The 23,964-nt window shown below is 26.0% G+C and overlaps 1 protein-coding gene across 1 annotated transcript; it reads left to right on the top strand.

Annotated features, from left to right (window-relative positions):
* The first annotated feature begins 14,605 nt into the window (after nt 1–14,605).
* Nucleotides 14,606–23,439, top strand: LOC145847795 (uncharacterized). The gene is made up of 10 exons (XM_082953715.1): nt 14,606–14,776; nt 19,359–19,551; nt 20,163–20,264; nt 20,568–20,767; nt 21,117–21,198; nt 21,415–21,547; nt 21,856–22,035; nt 22,489–22,594; nt 22,836–22,963; nt 23,343–23,439. The coding sequence occupies exons 1-10, from the start codon at nt 14,606–14,608 to the stop codon at nt 23,437–23,439; spliced, it is 1,392 nt and encodes a 463-aa protein (XP_082809841.1).
* The last annotated feature ends 525 nt before the right edge of the window (nt 23,440–23,964 follow it).

Here is a 23,964-nt window from a genome sequence, read left to right as displayed (position 1 = left end):
TGATTCGAAACTTTTTTTGTTAGTTGATACTATCATTGAAATAAAATAAGTCAATATCCTTTTGAAAATTTTTATTAATTTTTGATTAGTTTGGCTAATTTTTTTTCTATTGAAACATAATTGTAGAAAATGTGTTTTTATTTTAGCGTTGCAAACCATTTTTTTTAAGTTTAACTACTTCAAAGTTTAAGTATACTATTTTTGTAAAGAATTAAATTTCAACAAACATTTATTAATTTTATAATTTATTAATGTGTTCCATAAGTTTTTTACTAAACTTGAAAGATAAACTTTTTGAAGTTTTAACTAATAATTGTAAATTATTTCTTTTTATTTCTGAATAAAAAATTTGCTAAACAAAAGTTAAAAATTAAATACTGTGTTCTATAACTAGTGTGAAATGTAAAAACAATGCCTGTGTTTTATTTTTGTTTTTCTTAGCTATCTGTGTTTAGTAATAATATAAAAATAATAATTAACTCAAGATAGACTATTTAAACTTAAGTTAAATTACTGATATATTACCAAAGTTTTATTTTGTAATTTGAAAGTGTTTGACGTTTTTAAAAACAACTTTAGATAATAAAGAATTCTTTACAAAAGTTGTAATAAATTATAGAGATAAACAGAATTGAACTTAAGAAGTAGTATTCATAGATTTAATTGTTATTAATGATAAATTAAACTTGTTTTCATGCTGTAATGATTTATGATGAAGACATAATGTTTTGAAATTAACATAACTTAATATAATTAACAGCAGAACTTAACACAAAAATATTTTGTGATTAAACTAACGATATTCTGTTTATATTTGATTGAAGTATATTGTTGGCTTTTACTTAAAATATTTTCCTTTAGACAGTTTAACTAGCTATATTAACTAAATGTTACATAAAGGGTTGAAAATAAAAAAGTCTTATTTGTAGTGTAGTTAAAAACTTTTCTTCTAAATTTTCATTTATAAAAGATGAAAAATATTTCAGTAGGATTCAAAAATAGTTTAAATTTAACAAAATAATTCTTCAACAATTACAAATCTTAACCAATTTGTAAGAATTTAAATCTAATTGTTTTTAGCTTCATACTAACAATTTCTTGTTTTTAATTACCCTTCACGAAACAGTAATTTGGCAAAAATAAGTTACATGGTTGCACTAATGTTACAGTCAATTAAATGTAGTAATTGGTTATATTATTGATTGTGTTTCGAATATAGTTGAACTTTTTTTTTAACAAATAATATTTTTTAAGTACTTTATTGGGGTTACTGTAACGAACATTAAAAAATTAAGATTTGTGTTTGTAATAAACCTTTATATATTTAAAGACTTATCCTAATTCGTTTTTTAAATAATAAAAGTATTTTTTGCGTAATTTGCTAAAGTAAGAAAGTTTAAATTTCAAATAACTGCAGAAACTTAATCCTTAATATGATAAAACTTATGCATGGTCATTAACTCCAACCCTAGTATCTAATATATTTTGAAGTTTATAAGTATTAAAATAAATATCAATTAAGTTGTATATATTGAAAGAAACTCAATACAACATAATTATTTTAAATCGTTTTTCGATAAACAGTGTTATTTTTAAATTTAATAAAAAACTAACTTGCGAGATTTTACAATAGACTTTAATTGAATAAACATTTTTTGTTCAAGCTTCTAAAGTAAATATGGTAGTCCATGGGCCGGATCCAATCCGTCAATTAAATTATGTGGTCCGCGAATTATTTTATTGCTTAAAATAATTGGTGTAAAATTAATCATTTTTTGTTCAATCGTGTGAAACATGTTGTTTACAGTAATAAATATTGTTTAATAACTGGTTATTTTGACTAAGTTTTGCTTATAAAAGTTCTATAACATTAATTTATAGGATTAAATTGTTTTTAAAAAGTCCGGCCCACGAAAGCCTTTCTAGCCGTCTAGGAAAGTTGTCCATTTTTATTCTGAAGTATTGTATCTAGATCTGTTAGACTACGTAGTACAAATAAGAATGATAGCATTTCTTTTTAATTCTAGTGAAAGTCAAAATGTTTCTTTTAATAAGTTATACTGAGAAAAATATATGTACAAAATGTTTGCTTAAAATAAAAGATATTTAAGCATCAAACTATAAACAAACTAACATTCTCAGTTAACTCATTCGCCTTGATGGTTTCTTAAATTGTTCTATTACGCGAAATAACCCAGTTGATTGTATTATAGTTGAAACATTACACTTTAAAACTAATAAGTTTATTACTTATAATACTTATGAATAACTTGTTTTAGCATAACAAACTTAAATTACTATACACAAATTAAAACTTTAAGACAAATATTTCAAACAAAAACCCGATTGATTAATCTTTATATTACCACTGTAACATATTTTGATAAAAATTTTAAGTCTACTATAATTAAAAATGTTTTAAGTAGTTTGGTTTTGAATACCAATACTTAATAACTTGCTTTTAAAAAATATTTTTATCTTAAGTCTGATAGTATACTTTTTTCATCACAAACAATAATTAATTTGTTTTTTCTTTCAAATCTAGCAAATTCTGAAATGCATTTAGTTTTTCAAACATTAAAAAAATTTTTTGAAACTTGTTTTTTACTTCCAAGTTCCTTTAAATTTATCTGAAAGTCTGTATCATTTGTTTTAATAAACATTAGTTTAAAAACTTTAGTATGTAAAACTTATTAAGTTTATTTAAACAAGTTCATTTATTAATACTTTATTAAATTGATTACTTATCTTGTTTTTAAACACGTTTCCATTTTTGTTTTGTTTAAAACAAGAAGATTTTTTTAATAATTACATAAATCTAAATGGTCATTACTTCTACATGAAAAAATTTATTCTACTACATATGCCATATTTTCATACAACCTTTGAGATTCATGGCTCTCGAAATATATAGTTTTATTAAAAACTAATTTTACTGAGTTTTTAAGGACTTGTTACACCAATAGAATTAATTGTTATAGTTCGAAAATTGTTGTTTGCCTAAAGATTAACTGATAAATGTAGAAGTATTTACCTAGTTTTAGTTATGTTTTGTGTTACAGACTTTATCATTCTTGTATTAGTTTGTGAATAAACTCAACAAAGAAAGATATATTTATTTATGATAAAGTCAAGCTAAATTGAATCAATAATGCCTGTGATTAAATGCCCTCTTGAGAGTTGCACATATGAAACACCAGACGTCGATGCTTCTGTAGTAGCTTCTTTGCTTATCATTCACAACAACGTACACATTAATGCAAATTCTTCAAAACCAAAGCTTCCAAAGATGGACCGTCCTCGAATAGGGACAGACTGCAGTGAAGAGGGTTGGAACATATTTGTACAAAAGTGGACTATGTTTAAAGATAGCTTGCAGATGACAGATGTAGAAAAACGCCGTCAACTGTACCAGTGCTGTGAGGAAGATTTAGGCGATGCTATTCTAAAAGGACATAAAGATGTAGTAAATTTCAATGAGCAAGAGCTTTTAAGGATGATCAAGCAGCTTGCAGTTATTCCTGTTTCAGTTGTTGTACGACGATCAGACTTTCTTAGTGCAAGACAGGATTTGACTGAAAACACTAGATCAGTTGCTGCCCGTTTAAAGGGAAAAGCCAGTACATGCTCATACACATGTAAATGCCCAAAAGATGGTTGTAACCAAATGATAAATTTTACAGACATAATCCTAAAAGATGTCATGATAACAGGTTTAGCCGATGAGGATATCCGTAAAGAGGTGCTAGGATGGGAAAATCTAGATGAGAAAAATGTCAATGAGACAATCGGTTTTATTGAAGGAAAAGAGATGGCACGTGATGCAATGTCAAAACCCGCTGTTACAGCATCAGTTTTCTGATACAAATCCTCAAAGAAATCCACACAAAAACCAAGTGGTAAAATAACTTGTGAGACATGTAATAAATTAACTGATAAATTTGTTTGGAGCAGTAAAAATATGAGGTATATTGAGTGTTTTGTCTGTTAAAAATGCTGGATAAAGTCCCGTAAAAAAGTTTATCAAAGTCACCAAAGTTATGCTGATGAGTCAAATGCACTTCTAGTTGGTGGATTGTACACACCAAATGTATGCAAGTTCTTAAAGAAAACCACACAAAAACCAAGTGGTAAAACAACTTGTAGCATATGTAACAAATTAACTGATAAATTTGTTTGGAGCAGTAAAAATATGAGGTATATTGAGTGTTTTGTCTGTAAAAAATGCTGGATAAAGTCCCGTAAAAAAGTTTATCAAAGTCACCAAAGTTATGCTGATGAGTCAAATGCACTTCTAGTTGGTGGATTGTACACACCAAATGTATGCAAGTTCTTAAAGAAAACCACACAAAAACCAAGTGGTAAAACAACTTGTAGCATATGTAACAAATTAACTGATAAATTTGTTTGGAGCAGTAAAAATATGAGGTATATTGAGTGTTTTGTCTGTTAAAAATGCTGGATAAAGTCCCGTAAAAAAGTTTATCAAAGTCACCAAAGTTATGCTGATGAGTCAAATGCACTTCTAGTTGGTGGATTGTACACACCAAATGTATGCAAGTTCTTAAAGAAAACCACACAAAAACCAAGTGGTAAAACAACTTGTAGCATATGTAACAAATTAACTGATAAATTTGTTTGGAGCAGTAAAAATATGAGGTATATTGAGTGTTTTGTCTGTAAAAAATGCTGGATAAAGTCCCGTAAAAAAGTTTATCAAAGTCACCAAAGTTATGCTGATGAGTCAAATGCACTTCTAGTTGGTGGATTGTACACACCAAATGTATGCAAGTTCTTAAAGAAAACCACACAAAAACCAAGTGGTAAAACAACTTGTAGCATATGTAACAAATTAACTGATGAATTTTTTTGGAGCAGTAAAAATATGAGGTATATTGAGTGTTTTGTCTGTAAAAAATGCTGGATAAAGTCCCGTAAAAAAGTTTATCAAAGTCACCAAAGTTATGCTGATGAGTCAAATGCACTTCTAGTTGGTGGATTGTACACACCAAATGTATGCAAGTTCTTAAAGAAAACCACACAAAAACCAAGTGGTAAAACAACTTGTAGCATATGTAACAAATTAACTGATAAATTTGTTTGGAGCAGTAAAAATATGAGGTATATTGAGTGTTTTGTCTGTAAAAAATGCTGGATAAAGTCCCGTAAAAAAGTTTATCAACGTCATCAAAATTATGCTGATGAGTCAAATGCACTTCTAGTTGGTGGATTGTATACACAAAATTTTGATGGTCTTTGCAGCCGAGGTCGTAGAAAAAATATATTCGAGCGGAAAAACGCGAAGAAGAAAAAGGAGGTACAGGGACAGAAAAACGTACTTTTACAGACTAGATCGCGAAGATATTTAAAGAAGTCATTACCTTACGTCAGAAAGAGTGTTATGACCTACAATAATCCGCAGATCTCAAAAATGTGGCATGACGTTTGGAATAAAAAGGAAGAATCTCTCAGTATTTGTTTTGTTAAGTCTCTCGAAAATATAAGTGAGAACACAAAATCGTTGCCACCACTGAATTGCGGTGATCATGTCGTGATACTAAATCGAACAGGTAACTTTCCTAGCAAGTGGGGGAATAGTGGAGTGGTGGTGGAAGTGAAGGACTGCCATCAATGTGTTGTCAAAGTTGATGGATCAGGTCGCTTAACTGCTCAAAATCGTAAGTTTCTGAGAAGATATACCCCTCCTGTTTGCAAATCTATAAGCAGTACCCCTTATCTGAGAAAGGCAAACATACCACTGTAAAAGTTTGTCTTTTCTGTAAGGTTGAGAAAAAGATGTCAAGAAAAGTTTTAATGTTCTTTGTTTTTATAGAAGGAAGATTTTTTTGTGAAGCATTGTGTAATTTCCTTCTGTACTAATGGTTTTCTTCGAAATTGATGTTGAACTGGAATGGCTCAGATTTGCTTTTATCTATGTTTTCTTGACTTATATTTTCTACAGAAAAGCAAACAGACAGCTAAAGTTTACTGCGAACAACAATGTGTCCGGGATGAGTGTGTGAAATTATCGGATTATTTGCAGCGTTTCAGTGTAAGACTTTACGATGCTCTTCAAAAACTTTGTGCCACCGATGTTGCTGATATTCATTTATTGTTAGTTGGAATGTTCACTGTAAATTAATGTTTTATGGTCTAATGAATGAGTTTCAGTCCAAGTCCAATGGTGACGTCCTAAAGTTTGTAGTTGACTTTGCAGCAGACTAGTCTAACAACCATCTGTTCAAAATGATCTTGGATGAGGACGCAGAGATTGACTTTCAAAAATTCGAACTGTTGGTTAGTATCGAGTATTTGGAAAATAAGTGTAGCAGTATTTCGTCACTGTTAAATGCTATCAGTAATGCACCTTCTACTTTGTTTAAAGCCGAAAATATGATAAAGGTGTTTATCAGCAAATGAAGTGAAGTGTCAAGATGGTTAGATGAATGACGTGTGGTTTCGTTCTTCAAAGCTGAAAAGTTCGAATCGGTGAAGCAATTAAGTTTTTAAATACTTGCATTCAGCAACTGAGTGAAGAAAAGTAAAGATTAAGTCTCAACTTTTTTGTTACAGTTTGTTTGTTTAAGTTGTAGTTTGTTTTAACAAATCATTTATTAGTGAACTAAGTTAATCGTAATTTTTGAAATGTTTTTGTCTTTTTGAGTTTAATTTCGTTGAATTTTAGACCTGAAAAATGCGTTTAAGTTGTAACAAATTGTTTAAAAAAAAATTTTGTTTTTCTAGGTAAATGTGACGTTTTATCTCCTTAGTAGATAAAATCTGGGGGGAGATGTAGAAGTATTTACCTAGTTTTAGTTATGTTTTGTGTTACAGACTTTATCATTCTTGTATTAGTTTGTGAATAAACTCAACAAAGAAAGATATATTTATTTAATAAACAGTGGTATGGATAACATTTGGTCAAAATTTTTTGGCTACATTAAAATCTATTTTCAAATAAAATCGTTATTAAACATAACATTTTAAAAATGTTTAAATTTTTCTCAATTTTTCAAAACAAGTTGCCTAAATATCTAGTTGTAATAAACAAAATTATTTACAACCACTAGGTTTTCAAACAGTCAAAATATGGCGATTACTGTTACACTAGTAATTAAATATTATTCATACCACGGTAAAATTTCTTGACTGTTGAGTAACAAATGTTCTATTAACATTATTTTATTTATTATAAACTTTGTCTCGATCAGATGGTTAACTTTTTTTTTTCATAAAGCTCTTTTAACTTAAAATAGTCCATAGACATAACAATACAGTTTTATTTATTTAAAATTTTAAGTAGATATAAATAAAAACTGAGCATTGAGACTTTTGTCAAAATAAAAATTTTGACTTAAACTACTTAAGGTCTTTCGATCTTGATGTAGCACAATAATCTTTTTAAATTAAAAAATTATAAACAAAAAACATTGTCCTGGACAAGACGTTAAAAGGTATCCAAAGTGTTCGATAACCGAAAGGTTCTTTGTGCACCAGGTCTTTTAATTTTAATTTAATGTTTTGAGCGTCTTTATTGTCGTTCAACAAACTATAAACTGTCAGACTTTTGCGTATTATGACTAAAATATGTTCGTTACTTAAAATTTTTTATATAAGAAATAATCATAAGCACTAATTAAAGCAAATATAGTTCATTTAAGTTCTTTACTATACCAATTTCTTTAAAAAAGTTTAAACTTTTATACTTTCAAGCTATTAAAACTCCATGAATAACGCATAATATCTTGGTATTTTTAGCAAAAAAATATACTTTGATTAAAGTTAGACTCTAAAAAAAAGATATATGTGTTTTAAAACATTATTAAAAATCTATGTTTATGTACAATTTAATAAAAAAGAAGAACTATAAAACTATTTTATAATATCTATTGAAAAATAAAATATAAGCACTAAAAAAGTTTGGTTTAAGAATCTGGTGTACTAAAAAAAGGTTTCAGCTATCGAGTGACACACCATGGATACAGTTTGATGTTTATAATATTTTGATATCGAATAAAGAATGTTATTCTGAAATAAGTTATAACTAAACTTATGCTTCTACAGAACTTTGAGGATTTTGTTTTGAGTTCACCTACTTTAATACTATATTAGTTTAAAATAAAAGTAATTGTTAAATACTCATAGCTGCTTTACTTTTGAAATCAAATAATTTACCTTTTTATTAACTTTTTAGAAATTAACTTTTTATAAACTCATTCACTAGTCTTTTTGATTTTTGATAACATAAAAAGCTTTTTAACTAGATTTATATTTTCGTGTTTTTTTAATTTTTTAATAACTTTTGTTTTTTTGCAAAACAAAAAGCACTATTGGAACCTCTTTTAAATAAAAAAAACTTTTTATGTTGGTCACTAAACACAACACATAGAATATTTTGAATTCTTAACCGCAGCAGAAAGAAATCCATCATGTTTGCAACCATTGTCAAATCATCTGACCTGAGAGCTGTTCCATCATTACTAAAAGTTAAATTTTAATGATATTTTTTACTTAACTAACTCTATTTTTTAAACAGAGTGATCAAAACCTAAAGCCTTTGTTTATTTACAAATTTTAGTTTATTCTATTTTAATAGTAGACTCTAAATAAACTAAACTTATTTTTTAAGTTTTGATATATATTTGAATTTGTCGAGGATATTTATAAAAGTATGTACTTAATTTGGATTTAGCAGTTTAATTTAGTTAATACTTCAATAAACTGAAAAATTAGTTTAAGTTTATAAAAAACTACAATAGTGTTATCAAACGTTTTTGAATAAAACGAGGGTTACTATGTACAAATATGTTTTACTTTAAGACAGAAAACTAAAAAAAGTTAACTTTAGTAAACCGTCTTCGTTTAAAAATCCTAATTATTTTAAAATAAATTAATGTTCAAATTTTCGAGCAGATTTACTTGAAAAAACAAGGTTATGTACTCAAAAACAAAAACACAAAATCAACATTTTCTTGTTTATTTATTTTATTTATGCAAACAAGAAATAAATGTCATAAGTTTAGTCTAATATAATTTTTTTCGTGTTAATTGTACTTTATGTTGCGAAATAGTTTTAAATAAACAATTAACAAACGTGATTCCAAATAGCCTAGTTGCAATTTCTTATCTGAAGTTTGTTTGTTTTTATCAGATAATAAAAATAAACAAATTTGCAGACTTTGTGAAAAATTCAGACAGTACGCATACAAATCTTAAATAAAGTATTTTATCAAATATTATAAAATTAATCAATTAAAATACTTTAATCTTAATATCAAATTTTACAGTTTTACTTCAATGTTAACTTTTTTTAAATCTTTTTTTTACAAAGGTGTTCAATTTTTATTTTACACACAAGCCTTTAAATATTATGAGTAAAAACTTAAGAAAATTGACATTGAAAATGAGCAACTTTTGTTTTTACTCGGATATGATGGTTTTATTGGTGTATGACTCGATAACGAAAATTCTTTATCGTCCACTAGGTCCTCTGACCAATTAGTTGTTCAATAAAAATAACAATACAAGTTTGAAAGACGTTAAATGTTTTTTACAGAAATATTCGTAAAAAATAAAGCAAATAAAAACTTCTAAATGATTATAATTAATTTTATATTTAATATAAACGGTTTGTATAAATTGTATTTATTTTGCATACAAAAACAAAATTGTATATATAACAAAAATTTCATAAATTAGTCTAGGACACAATAATAATTTTCTGTGACTTTTTATTACAGGTTAATCAAAAAATTTGAAAGAAAAGCTCATAAGCATTTAGAATATTTGTTCTTAATTAAACTTAATTAAGAAAGAATACACAGTACTTATAGTGTTTACTTTGTGGATAAGGTTCAACTTAAATAAGTAAATATTTAATCTTTTACAAAAAAAAATTCTGTAGCATTCAATTGCTGTCCGAAAAGAATAGTTTAAGCTAACAAAATGTTTATTTTTTGAAATATATAAGCCATATTTTAAGTATGTACTTATTCTTTGAAAATACAGAACAGTTTTAGAAACGCAACTTCAATTGTTAAAACAACATATACTTTGCAAAAACCACAAGATATATTTGTATTTTAAAGTAAAGTGTCTTAATTTTCAAGCTTATTTATGAGTTCACTCAATCGAGCAGAAAATTATTGTTTGCATTCAATTTCAGGCATATTAACACAAGCTAAAAAAAATATTTTTTTCACTCGTGTTTACGCTCACAATGTTACGTCATAAAGCCTCGTGCAGCCTTGAAAGTATGCACGAAATTTTATGTCGAAAAAAAATGTGGACTTTGAACGATGGAAAATGTTTTTCACGTTTTTATTGAGAATATTCCTGCTTTTTCGCGGTTGTAAAACTGCTTCAGAGTTCTGCTTGAGTTCAGCTTATTATGAGGAAAATATTTCAACAGTTTTTGTTTTAATAAAAAGGAAAACGTTTTATTAGTAACACAAAAAAGTTCATGCTTTTGTACAAAATAAGTGTGCAAGTTTGGTTAATTGTAAAATGTTACACATTAGTTTGTGCAGTATTTCTTTTTACGTTTTAAAGTTTTGCACATATATGCATTGCTAGTATTTATATTTTTATTTGTTGTGCAGCAAACTTAATCATTGGTTCAGATTTAGCTTTTTATTTATAAAAAAATTAAACAGTTCTTTTTATACTCTAAAAACTAAAACAAAAGCATTAACAACAAATTATTTTTAACTTTTGTAAAAAATTTCTTATATATTGTTTAACAACATATTATGTATTATTGTTTTTAATGTAACTAAAAGAAGAGAACTATAACCAGTAGAAAAAAACTAAGTAGTTTTGTTTTTAATATTTTTTAAATTGGGTTTAATTTAAAATTAAAGAAAATTTTATATAAATAGTTAAATTAAGCAAGTTGACGTCATTCCAAATTAAACCGCAGTATTTGTTTACAACCTCAATTTTAATCACCATTGAATAGCTGCAATGCTTTATGTGACGTAATAAAGCTTCCTGTACCAAGTGTTTGTGCAATAATCTTTACAATCATTTGTAAATCGCTATTATCAAAAATCGTCGACAATTTAAATTGTTTCATTTTTACATAAACCTAGAATTAAAACATTTTTCGATTAAGCTATAAAAAAAATTAGTTTAGTATATAAAATAAATAACGATGCACTATACCATTCAAGAGAAAAATATCTATATAAATTTGAGACATATATACGTAATGTAATTAATTACAAACAATAATGTTTAGTGTAAACTCTTTAATTAATTAGGTCGCAAAAATATGTTTAAATTTATACATCAACAGTTTCAAACTAATAAAAAATATGAAGTTGGGCTTTACTGACTGTTTTTAAACAAATTAAAATGTTTATTTTATTTCTTATTTTAAAATCTAAAAAATACGCATTGTTAAGCAGTTGCCTACGTATATAAGTTACTTGTACAGAATTTACAATTTGTATAAAGTACAATTCAGTTAGTATTACTTACTAATTTCGCTCAGTAAACATGTTAAAGAGTTGTTTTTAAACTTAAACAAGTAAAATTTGTTTAGTAGTGTTATCAAGCAAATTTTTTTTAAAGATATAACAATGAACGTTTTCTTATGTTTTTTAATTAGCAGATCAAATATTTTTATGTTTGAAGCTTGATAGCTACAAAGCATTAAAATGTTCTGTAAAAATGATATAAAGATATTTTGCTAAACGCTTTTTAACGAGTTTTATTTAATATTTTATTAAACAAATGTTGCTAAGCTCAGCAAATCTTTGCTACGTGAGTTTTATTTTTTTGTAATATTTTTTGTTTTAACCTTATCTTTGTACTTATTCGAAACGTAATAATTTTTATATCCAAAAAAAAAAAACGTTTTGATAAGCAAAAAAAAATATTAAACTTAACTATTACCATATATATTCAAAATGGTGTGTCGTTGGTCTTCTTTTGCGTCACTAAAGCTGTTTCCTCGATTCACGAAATGACGTATCGTAGAGGTTACTGTAGGTCACTAGTAGTAAGGTTACTAAAGTTCAAGCATAGAATTTTGTTTTTTTTGCATGTTTAATTGATTTAAATGCAGATAACTTCAAAGTATTTCTTAATAAGCTTAACAAAAGATAATTGTAGAATGAAAATGTTTTATAATCCACTAAAAATAAAGAGTTTTTAAAAGTTAAACAACTGAAAATAAAAACAGTGTTGTTCTAACAGCCGTTATAAAAACCACTAATTAGAAAGTTACAATGTTGTTTTGTTCAAGACTTAATTATATTTTTTTGCTTGCACATGATTCTAGTAAAACAATTAGAATAGTTGTTTAAGTAGCAATATTTTCAATAAAGTTTTATTGCACATTATAAAGTTGTAAACTAGTATTCGTATAAAGCAATTAGTTAAAAAAAAAGTGTTCAAATATTTGTTTATGAGGATTTTAAGAAAACAAGTTTAAAGAAATTATGTAATAACTATTTGCAGTAATCTAATTCTTTAAATCAGATTTTAAATTTTAAGTTTAAAATATTAATTAGAATTTTATAAACTTGTTATAATCCTATAAAGTACATAAATAATGTAAGTTTACAGAATAGCAATTAGAGCGGTTATGTTATCAATTTAAAACTAACTATTACTTTCAAAACAAGATAATTTTCGTTTAAATAAGGCAAAAACGTTTCATCTCAGATATTTAGTTTAGAACAGTCTTTACTTTTAATGAGAACGAGATAATCTTGAAAATTTTCTCGTCAAAATCGTTAACAATGTTTCTTTATGACGAAACAAATGCGATATTTTTGCGGTCCATATGTTTTGCGACTTCAATATGTTAAATTACAACCGTTTGACTAATCCTGTCTTGTACATTTGTTTGACATTTTAATTTGTTTTTCGTAGGTGCTTCGACAAAATTTTTTTTTAATGAATGCAAAACAATTTCTTAAGCTTTTTTTCAGAGGTAAATATTTTGTATTTATTAGTTTTAATTATAAAGAAATTAGTTTTAGTGACTTTTTTACCATGTTTTGTTGTTTTAAAGTACAATGAAGTTTTTTTAATATTGACATTTTCTGATAGTTTACGGAATAAGTAAATAGTAAAATGAAAAAAACAATTTTTTAAAAATTTTGTGTTTTATTCAGATTACTGAATTTATATTCTGAGCTTTGAATAAAAATTATGTGTTAATTAATTCAAAAACTAAAAGTATTTATGTTTTCTATACAATAATTAAGTTTTTTTGGTAACATAAGATAAAGTATATAAGTTTTTTTAAAAACTTTCCCTAAAAAAACTACCATGATTATTTTTGAAAAGTTTATTTTCATTTTCCGTGTGCAACAAGAAAAATTGAGGTTTTTTTATTGATCGAAAATTTCTAAAGAAAGTGTAATAATGTAACCCTAAATATTTCATTGGAAGAAAGTTTCATGTTTTGCTGTTCAAACTCAAACGTTTAGGCATGCAATGAACCTTAAGCTTTAATGTTTTTATTTTAATAAATAATAATTAAATGTTCAATTATATTCAAACATCAGGTGATATTTATATCCTCTTTGATAATCTAAAAACAATATTTAAATTACGGAAATCTAAGTACTGTTATATACAGAAAGAATTAAGAAACTTTTATTTATAAACTATCAATTTTTATCAGTAACGGATATATAAGCATGTGTTAAAAAAACACATGAAAATAATTGAAAATGAAGTTATTACGTAAACAAAAAGTATATATTAAACTGAACAACTCTTTTTTTTTCTAGTTAGTATCACTATAGTTTTGAATTGTGAAAAGTAACATTTCAAAAAACTTAGTGAAAAGAGTTGTAACAAAGCTTACTGTCTTCAAATATTTTGAATCCTAAATATAAAGTTTTTTAGAAATATTCATTGAAGTAAACATTTTGAGTCAGACAGTTGAGTAAAATAAATTAGTGCAAGTCGGAAGCATTATTCAAAGCATAGTATTTTCTTCATAAAAATAATGTATGTGTGTTTTAAACATTTTAGCTTGTATTCACGATATACTCAATGATAAAAAAGTAAATATAATAAACTAACTTCTAGTATAAGAGTTAAGTATTATATTTGTGTTAATTAGACTTCTAAAACATTAAATTATTTCGAAATATTTTCTCGAAACCTTTCAAAGTTTCACGAGTACTTTTTTGAGACTTATATCGGGTAATAAAGGGCTTTATGACGTCATAAGAAGCCGGCCGCATCACCGAATAATTTCCGTCACCCCACACATTTGGCAAGGTTACTATAGCTCACCGGCCTCCAATTGAATGCTGGATTGTGATTGGCTGTTCGATGAAAAGGTGATTGGCGGGTCACGTGGTGTAAAATCATGATAAATACACAAATTTTGACACAATTTTTATTTAATCAAATCAACTCGCCACTGTGAAGGTGTGAGTGTTTAATTTACAGACGAACCTTGTATTTGGTTTTATGTTGTAAAAAGTTTTTGTTTATTGAATTAAGTCTTTTGTATAAAATTGCTGTAATTGAATGAAATCTGAAAACTAACCAAATCAAGACTTTAGCCAATAAATTAAAATGTCATTAAAACTTAAAAACAACTTACAACAGTTATAGATAATCAAATATGTTACTTTCATACGTCATAGCCATACTCCTTGTGACGTCACAGTCGATTGCGTGGCCCCTGTGGGGAGCAGAGGAGACGAGTGACGATTACGCGTCACTTAGGGACCAACAGATGAGGGCGAGACTGGTCAGTCAGGTCAAGTTGCCAGGACAACCTTTCCTTGTGAAGGTAACTTGATAGTTTTCTACTCCAACTTAAATAAAATGTTGTTATATTTGTTTGAATAATGCTTTTTGAATTCTCGATAAAAAAGGTCTTTGTTTTGTTTAAAATCAATAAAGTATGTTACTTATATTTAATTAATTCTAAAGTTACAAATAGTTTATCAAAGCAGCAAAGCTTTTTAGTTTGGTGAATGAAATTTAGGTTAATATTATTATAAATTTATTTTAAGGTTAATCTTTGCGCTAGTGCTGCTTATTAATGAAATTGTTGTAAAAAGATTTTGCCTAACAATGTATAATTTTTGTTTGAAATATTTATTTATCATAAAAAAGTACTTAAAATAAATTTATTCTCATCTTAAGTATTAATATTTTTTATCTGTATTATTTTAAGCCATCAAAGCTATAATGAAGAAAATTTTTTACTCATCGCAGATAAACCAAACGAAATAAATTTCGTTAAAGGAATCTAACTTTTTGTAAACATTATAAACTGTAACTGTAAGGCAAATATATAATTGAACTAAAACAACTGTAGTAGTTTATTTTTTTGAAGAAGGTAATTAAGCTATTAATAAGTGTAATTAAAATTAAGGTATTTAATTTATTTTTTCATTTTAATAGATCTCTACCATTAAAAATAATTATAACTATGTTATAGTTTTTTTTCAAGCTTGTTTAGAATTTTAAGAACAACTTGGTAAATATACAAATAAGTCAATTAACTTGAACAAAAATTCCCGTAAAATGATTATTTTTAAACACAACAGTGTTAAATGCAATAATTTTATGTAGTGAAAATGGTAGAAAAAAATATAAGTTATAAAAAACTGCACTAGATAAATGTTTATGTAATTTGTTTTTCAGTCAGTTTCAAAGTAATTTTAGTAAAATGTTCACAGAAGAGGTATAATATTAAAAATATTGATTAGTTGCCACTTTTCTTAAACTTTATCGATTTGTTGCTAAAGTGACAAAAAACCAATAATATTTTCTTATGGTTTTCAAGAATTTATTAAAGATATTGTCATTTATGAGTTATCAAATCGAACTGCTTGAATTTAGAAACAATTTTTCACAAGTTATTAATATGCGTAAACTATGTAAAAGAAACATTATCACTTTTAGTAACAATGAAATATCTAAATTTAACTTTAAAATTAAATAAATTTTAGCAAAACTATTTCTTAAGAAAAAAAACGTCCAGAAATTTAGTATAAACTTAAAGTTTTTACAAATTTAAGATATAATTAAACCTGGGATGGAAAACGTTTTTATTTGGCGAAACATATTTACCAGCAATAGTTTTTTGTTGACTTTAATTTTTTAAATAATAACAACTGAAAAATTGCAGTAAAATAGTTATTTAATAAGTACTACTGTCAATTTGTACTGAATTTGTTATAGAAAGACTCCGTTTTAATTATTTTACACAAATTGTTTTAAAACTAAGGTATACATCGTTGGCTAGAGATTTCTTCTTAAACAGTTTTCCAAAATTGTTTTTTAAAACAGTAATAGTTCTTTATAGTAGTTTTTTCTGAGAGTTATAATTAACTTTTTCAAAGTTTAATACAAAAACTATTTTTGTTGACTTTTAAATATTGTAAACTTTTTATTTATACATCACAAGAAAAGTTCTCGACATAATAAAAAGGAGAATGATCAATTCAAAACTTTCAATTTTATTAACAAAACAATATTTCACTCGTTTGAACTTAATCAAACGAGATCATCAATTGAAAAAAATAAATAGAAAACTTTTAAATATACAGGATGAGAATTTTTGATAACTTTAGATTTCTTAAAACAATTTTGCAAGTTCTTTTGAACTTTAAATTTGGAGAAAGTTTATTTATAATATTTTTATATTGAGAGTATTGTACACTAAGTTTAATTAAAATAATTAAACATAGCTCACTGTTAATAACACAATAGCACTATCATAAAAGGCTTTAACTTTGATTTTAGTAAAATTTTTTACTTCGGATCAAATTTGTTTGATTAATTATATATGACATTACAACCTATAAAATTTTTTTAAAGTGTTTCTGATAACAGGATGTGTATAACTCAAAAAAAATTAAACTGTTTACTTTTTAGAGGAAGTGTTAAAGACACATGACTGGCTTTTTGATGTTGTAACTTATCTTCATAAAAACAAATGAAACATTTAGTATAACGTTCAAGACTTTACACATAGTTTACTAAAGATTATTTTTGTTTATAATATACTTAAAATAAAAATTACACAACTATTTCTCTCGGGTGTATTTATCTGTGCACAATATGCTTTCAATGTTTCTTAATACAGACAGAATTATATACAACTTTAATTGAGTTAGATAAAATACTTAAAAATTATATTCATAGTATATAGTTTTACTCTTTTTTGTTGTTTTTTATTTATACAATCCAAGCTCAACGGTTATTCAACTTATAATAGCGTGTAATAAAATAAGTTATTAAAACTTCCGTAAAGTTAAGGAACTAGGAGTATTGAATTTTTCGTGAAACTTTTTGTAATAATATACAATTTGTACTGATTGCACAATAGTTTTAGAATTCGATTTTATTTAAACATACATTCTCAGTTATCTTATTTACTTATAAAATATTTAATCTTGTTTACTTTTTTAAACATTTAACGTTGAACTTGACAATGGCTTTTAATTAATAATCAAACAAAAAGTAATTTGTTGATTTTTTGACAGTTTATTGATAAACATTGTATGAAACTATTAACTTTAAATTCTTTATACCAGTTTAAATATATTTGCTTATTTTTACTAGTATATTTTTTAAGTTTAACTATTTGATTAAAAAAGTACTTAAAAATTTATAAAATCTTAAAATAATGTCTTAACAATTGAAACTTTGATTGAATATTTGAACAAATTAAGAAATACTTATATATTTTTTAATTCAGTCAATCTTAAGTTTTATTTACAAACAATTTTGTTATTTTTCTTCACAGACCAGCTAAATGATCTTTTATCTATAACTAAAAATACAACGTTGACAATTTGAAATACTATATAATATTGACGTATTATTCACTTCTTCGATAAATAAATAATCAAAAAAAACTAAGTCATAAAGTTTTTACATACTTTAACTTTAGTATGTTATTTTATTGACATAAAGAAGTACTTAATATAATATTTAATAGTTCATACACACTTTGAAAGTATCAATTACTTAAAACTTTAGTGTTTAAAACTGGAAATACAATATTTTGTTTATCAAATATTTAGTATTCTTTATTCAAAATTTAATTTTAGTAATATGATCAACTCTTGACGTAATGAAGCTATAAATTATATTGAAAGCAATTAATTTTAAAAATAAACACCGTATTTTAATAAGCTTAAACTTATTAATCTTCAAAAAAAGTTGTATAGTCAAAATATAAAGTAAGCATAAAACTCAAGCAATTTTTGGTGATTTTTTGAGTAAATATTTTTGCAGAAATTTTGTGCTATGATAGAAGTGTAAATACAAAAAACACGTCAATTTTTGTACTTTGAAATTAAACATTTATTTTCCTTGTAAACAACCTCTGTGTTTCTCAACATTTTGTTTTACTAATAAAGTTGAAGTATTACTGATAAAATTTTGTATAAATGTTTGCTTACTTTAAGATAAGTAAAATTTTGCAATATTTTGAAATTTTAGGATAGAAACTATTTGAAATTTACAAAAAAAAACTTATGGCTGTTTTATTATTAAAAAACACATTAAAAAAAATTTTTTGGTTGAGTTTTTGAAAAAATACAATAAATTTAAAATTCTAATTTTTTTGTGCACATAATTTAATAGAGAAATTTTGTACACTAGAGTAATAAATTTTGCAACACTTATAAAAAGTCTAGTATCAGAATTGTTTAAAGTTTTAGAACAAATTTTAACGGTTTTTTGTTAGTTTGAATAACACATTGAAAAACATTTGTTAGCGAAAGTTTTTGTAGGAGTGTATTATTTTCATTTAAAATTTGTAAACAAAAATTAATGTTTGTGCACATTAAGTAATAAATATGCAATAAGTTCGTTAACAAGTTTTATAATTTTACTGTATTTGTATGTATAAAGCATCCACAACTTGTTATAAAATGATAAAAAAGACTTTTGATTTAAAGTTTTAGATAATAGGAAATTTTTTTAGGTTTTCCACTCAGTGTTAAAATATTCTGTTAAATTTTTTGTAGACAGTTCAAAGTTAATGCTGTTAAATATGAACATTTCAAAAATAATTGAATTATTTAACTTTCCGTCTATTCTTTTTAAAAACTTTTAAAACTTAGTAAAACATATAAAATTTAATTCAAAACTATTTTTGAACTTTTATCCAATTAAGCTTAGCTAGTGTTGGAACAATAGGCGTGTTAGTTTAACTTACAGAGTAAACATTGAAAAGCACATTATTTACTTTAATGTAGCATTGAACTTGATAATAGCTTTTAATTATTGTTCAAACAAAAATAGTTTGGCAGTTTTTGGATAAAAACTTATGTAATTTACGTCCTTCTGTTATTTCTTATCAAAAAAAAAAAACTATATATTCATATAAATAAACAATTTTGCAGGCAATTCCAACTTCGCCCAACGAAATGTCACTAGCTGTCCACTTCACCAATTCAACCGAAATTGGCGGACAAACATACCTGGGCCAACTTTCAAATTTGTCCAATGTAATAGGTCACGACAATCCTGATATAGACTTCAAATTGATCGGAAACTCTGATCAGGGTTTCGTAATGAACATGGGCGAAGTATTACGTTAGTTTATTATATTTATTATACAAGCTAATAAAACTTATTACAAAACAGTTATTAAAACTTGTATTATGAGCTGTTTTATTTTATTGATTTTAAGCGTATAGCTTTTAAAGTAAAAAAGTAAATAAGTTGAATGTCAGTTTGAAACCTAAAATAAAATAAAGGTATTCAATTAAACTTCAGATTAAGTTATAAAGTTTATTATTAGTTTGAACATTCTTAATTGTTTTAATTACTCGCCAATAAAAGTAATTACATAAATAAGTTAATTACTATTTAAAATTGACTTTTATTGCTACGTGAAAAATATTTAATCTTATAATCACGTTTTATTACGATATTTACGAGCTTTAGGTAAATAAATTGAAACTGTAATAACTCTCAATACTCAAACACAACTTTAACCTAAATTCCCTTTTAAACACAAACTAACTTCTGTTTTTAGCTTTACTTTTAATTTTTTAGTACAAATACTGTGTTCAGTATAAAACATAAACAAAAAACTTGACTATTGTCAAAACCCTTTTAATGATTAAACTAAGTTGAAATGATATCGTTTTACAAAATACTTCCAATAATAAAACATAACAAAACAACATATATATTTACAGCGGAACACAAGGCAAACGTTCAGCTTCCTTATTGGTGGATAACAACCAGGTTCAATTCAGGTTCAGAAGGTAAAATAGTCCTCCTACCAATAAATGGGGATGGTTAGTTGGAATTATTAAAATATTTTGGTACAACAGTTTTCTTTTACTCTTTATTTTCATTATTTTAACGTTATTCTATTTTATACAGACATTTTTCTTAAAAAACTGTCGGTAAACGGAAAGATTGAACTTATATTATTTATGCGTAGTCAATTTAACAAACTTAATAAAAAAATATATGCTTGTAGCTCAAAACTCTTATATTATTTGGTTGTAATGCTAACTTCAAACTGCTTTTTGTTCACCGGAATATGATATCGTAATTACCAATATGCCGTTAAATTTATCATTATTACGTCACAGGAGAGGAATACGTGGTAGCGTCATGCGAGAGTTGCGCGTACAGCGGTATGGACTGGCAAGACATGGACCAGGACGGATGGCCGGACATCGTGGCTTCTCGAACCAGGGGAATTCCCAATGAAGAAACCATGAGACCCAAGGAGAGCCAACTTGTTTGGTTCAAGAACCCCGGAACCGCTTTCATTACCAGACAGAAGTTTGCGATTTAAAATATTTTGTTTTTTAAATATCTACTTTTAAAATAATCAAATAAGTATGTTGTGAAATTTAACAGTGCTAGATATTCGTAGTATTTTAAATTTGTAGAAAATAATCAATACATTTTCTAGTTTTAAAAAAATATAATATTTTTTGTGTTTTTCATTAAAAAACCTACAAATGTTCTTTCTTCCATGCTTTTAAATATATCACTTTACTTAACTATAAACTATACAAGTATATATTTTCTATTTTAATACAATTTTTATCAATAGTAAGATAGCAAACTTATACAGGTGGAAGATGTATGAGATCACAAAGGACCAGATATAGACTTCAAAAATGATGAAGGTACCACTCGGAGAAAAAGTTAAAACGATCATCATCGCACTTGGATACCATTCACAAAAAATGTACGCTCTCTGGGTACAAGGTAACTAGTTTCAAGTTTTTTATTGTACAAACAAACTTACTCTTATAACTTGATGCATTTAATAAACAGTTTTTCAGAACTTTTAGTTTAATTGTGATTTAATAATTCTTAAGATATTTAACTGTTTAATAAGTTTTTTTACAATAAAATTAATATTGTTAATATTATTGGTCTAAAAAAACATTTGACAAATCTGCAAACAAATATTATTCAAAGGAGATGAAGACGACTGGACAAACGTAAATATGATTAGGGAGAAAATAGTCGGAAATCACGAATCATTCTTCAACATTCACATTGCTGACGTCAACGCCGACGGGAGAGCTGACGTCATCGTTTCTACGTCAGAGTTAGTAATTTAATTATATTAACTTTAAAAAAAGCTGAAACTCAAGCTAAATACAACAACGAAACATTAAAAGAGTTTTTATTTATTTACACTTGAATTTAACTTAGAGATATTTTTAAAGTTTTCGGCTTTCTAATATCGTGTAATTTATTAATTAAAACATTATAGTGTAATACAATTTCAAAGTAATTATAATAAAACTTCTAAAAAAAATGTCTTCAATCTATCAAACAAGAATAATAATCGATTAAATAATGTCTGTTTATGATTAAGCCGCGATTTCAAATACTCTTAATACTTATAAACAGAGTGGGATCAATGAGATCATCATTGTACGCATACGAGATCCCATGTGATTGGGTGAATATGGAGTGGAAAAGACACCAGCTAGTGGACGGAGGGGACCCCATGTCGGACAGCCCCTACAACACTGGTACCAACATCCAGGCGTTCCATCCCGTTGTCAGGGACTACTTCTTCACTGGAAGGTTGCTAACAAATCTAAAATTTTACTTGAAAAAGTTTTATATTTAGTTCAAATCAATTTTATGCTATTTATGTTCCATTTAAAAAATATGTGACTCACTGCTTCACTGGATGATTGCAATTTGTTTTTATTGGTTTAAATACAGTACTTGTATTTAGATGAAATATTTTTTATGCTGACTTCCTTCCAAAAAACAGTAAATATTATATTATGTTATTAAATTTCTAAATTCTATATTAAATAATCATTTTGTATAAAAATATATCTATTATTATATGTTTGAACGTTTGTGTACTTAACTTACAACCAAGTACGAAAAAAAAAATCACAACTTAGTTTGTGTCACTAACATACCATGTGTTTTGTACAATTGTGTTTAGATGACGGCTAAGTTTTATTTAATCAGTATCATTTGAACTATACCGTCATAATAATGAACACTTCTATCAAACAGTAAGAAGAAACCGTTCATACTTATAAGCGGAGATGTAGACGGATACGTTAAAGTTCTCACCCCAAAATCTAGAAACTCTATTAACTGGGAATACAACGAACACGTGGTAAATATTTTGTTGATGTAAATGAAATTTATATTGTATGAATCTACAAAATATTTTATAGTTTATAAATTTTGTAGAGTACGTAACTAGTAGTTTTAAATTAGGATGATTGTTTTTGAAAGTTGATAATTTATCTTCTTTTTTCATGACTTATTATCTGCTAAACTTAGTTTTACTTTTAAAGATACTTTTAATATTATATATTTAAAATTTTTACATATAATTTTACACGTTTTTACAGATATTCAGGGGTAGCGGTTTTGTGGGTCCTGTTGCCACTGGTGATTTCAATTATGACGGGTATACAGATCTGGTTTGTAACCAAGGCAACCGATTGTTCTTCCTCACATATAAACCAACGAACGTCATGTAAGTTACAAAAATATAAAAAACATTTGAAAGTATACCTTGGTGAAGCAGTAATTAACTATAATAATAAACTCAAAAATCGAAAAGTTTTTTATAGATACATCTAAATATTTTTTTCTTTAGAAGAAAGATAAGTTTTTGCACTGAAATTTGTAGAAGAAATATTTGCAATAAAACTTATTGCACTAAAATTTTTCATTTTGTCCTCTACAAGTTTCATAATTACGTCACACTGTTTTTTTTTGTGTAGTTTTTGTATTAATGCTAAGCACAGTACGATTGAATTCGAACTTTAAAAGCTAAGGTTATTGCAAAAAAATGTTATTGCTTGTATGAAATGTATGTACTTTTTTTTTGAATTCAAATATTTTTTTTTCAGGTACGTATACAACACTGACGTTAGAGAAATGGAAGAGGAAAATATTGACGCAACAATGACGTTCATGCACAAGATGTTCCAAGAACACGACAATTGAATATGACGTCACCAATGTCATAAGTGAACAATGACGTTATTCCTGTTGCTCTGTTGTGAAATTGCCATTTTCTTATTGTTTTTCGTGTTTTCTTACTATGACGTGTAAACTGTTTTATTCCGGACCTTTTATGACGTAACATTATTTCGGTGTTACCAACAGCTGTGCTGCGAAAAAAAAATTAAATATAAAAAAATATTTTCTTGCTTTTTTTTTTTCGTTGAACTTTGTAGGTTTCAACATTTTGTTTCTTTATTTAAATCTTTTGCAAGAATCATTACACTTTATTCTTATAAGAAAAAAGTAATCATCTTTTTGTACATAACAAGTTTTCTGATAAGTAATGTTTAAAACTTTAAAACTACCGTACTTTTTCTTTTTCTTTAAGAATTTTTCCTTTTTTAAAGCCGGGGTCGTGCTTTACTGTTGAATGATTGTTTTTATAAATAAATGTTTCAAAAGTAATTGTTTCTTTAAAGTTGATTTTTTGTCAAAATATATTGGTGGTAAAAATAAAACTTGAAA

This window comes from Thalia democratica, unplaced genomic scaffold (assembly GCF_965202585.1).
Source record: "Thalia democratica unplaced genomic scaffold, ktThaDemo2.hap1.1 HAP1_SCAFFOLD_1097, whole genome shotgun sequence".
Taxonomy (NCBI): Eukaryota; Metazoa; Chordata; class Thaliacea; order Salpida; family Salpidae; genus Thalia; species Thalia democratica.
The sequence above is the reverse complement of the archived record's forward strand: the minus strand, read 5'-3'. Positions and strand labels throughout refer to the sequence as shown.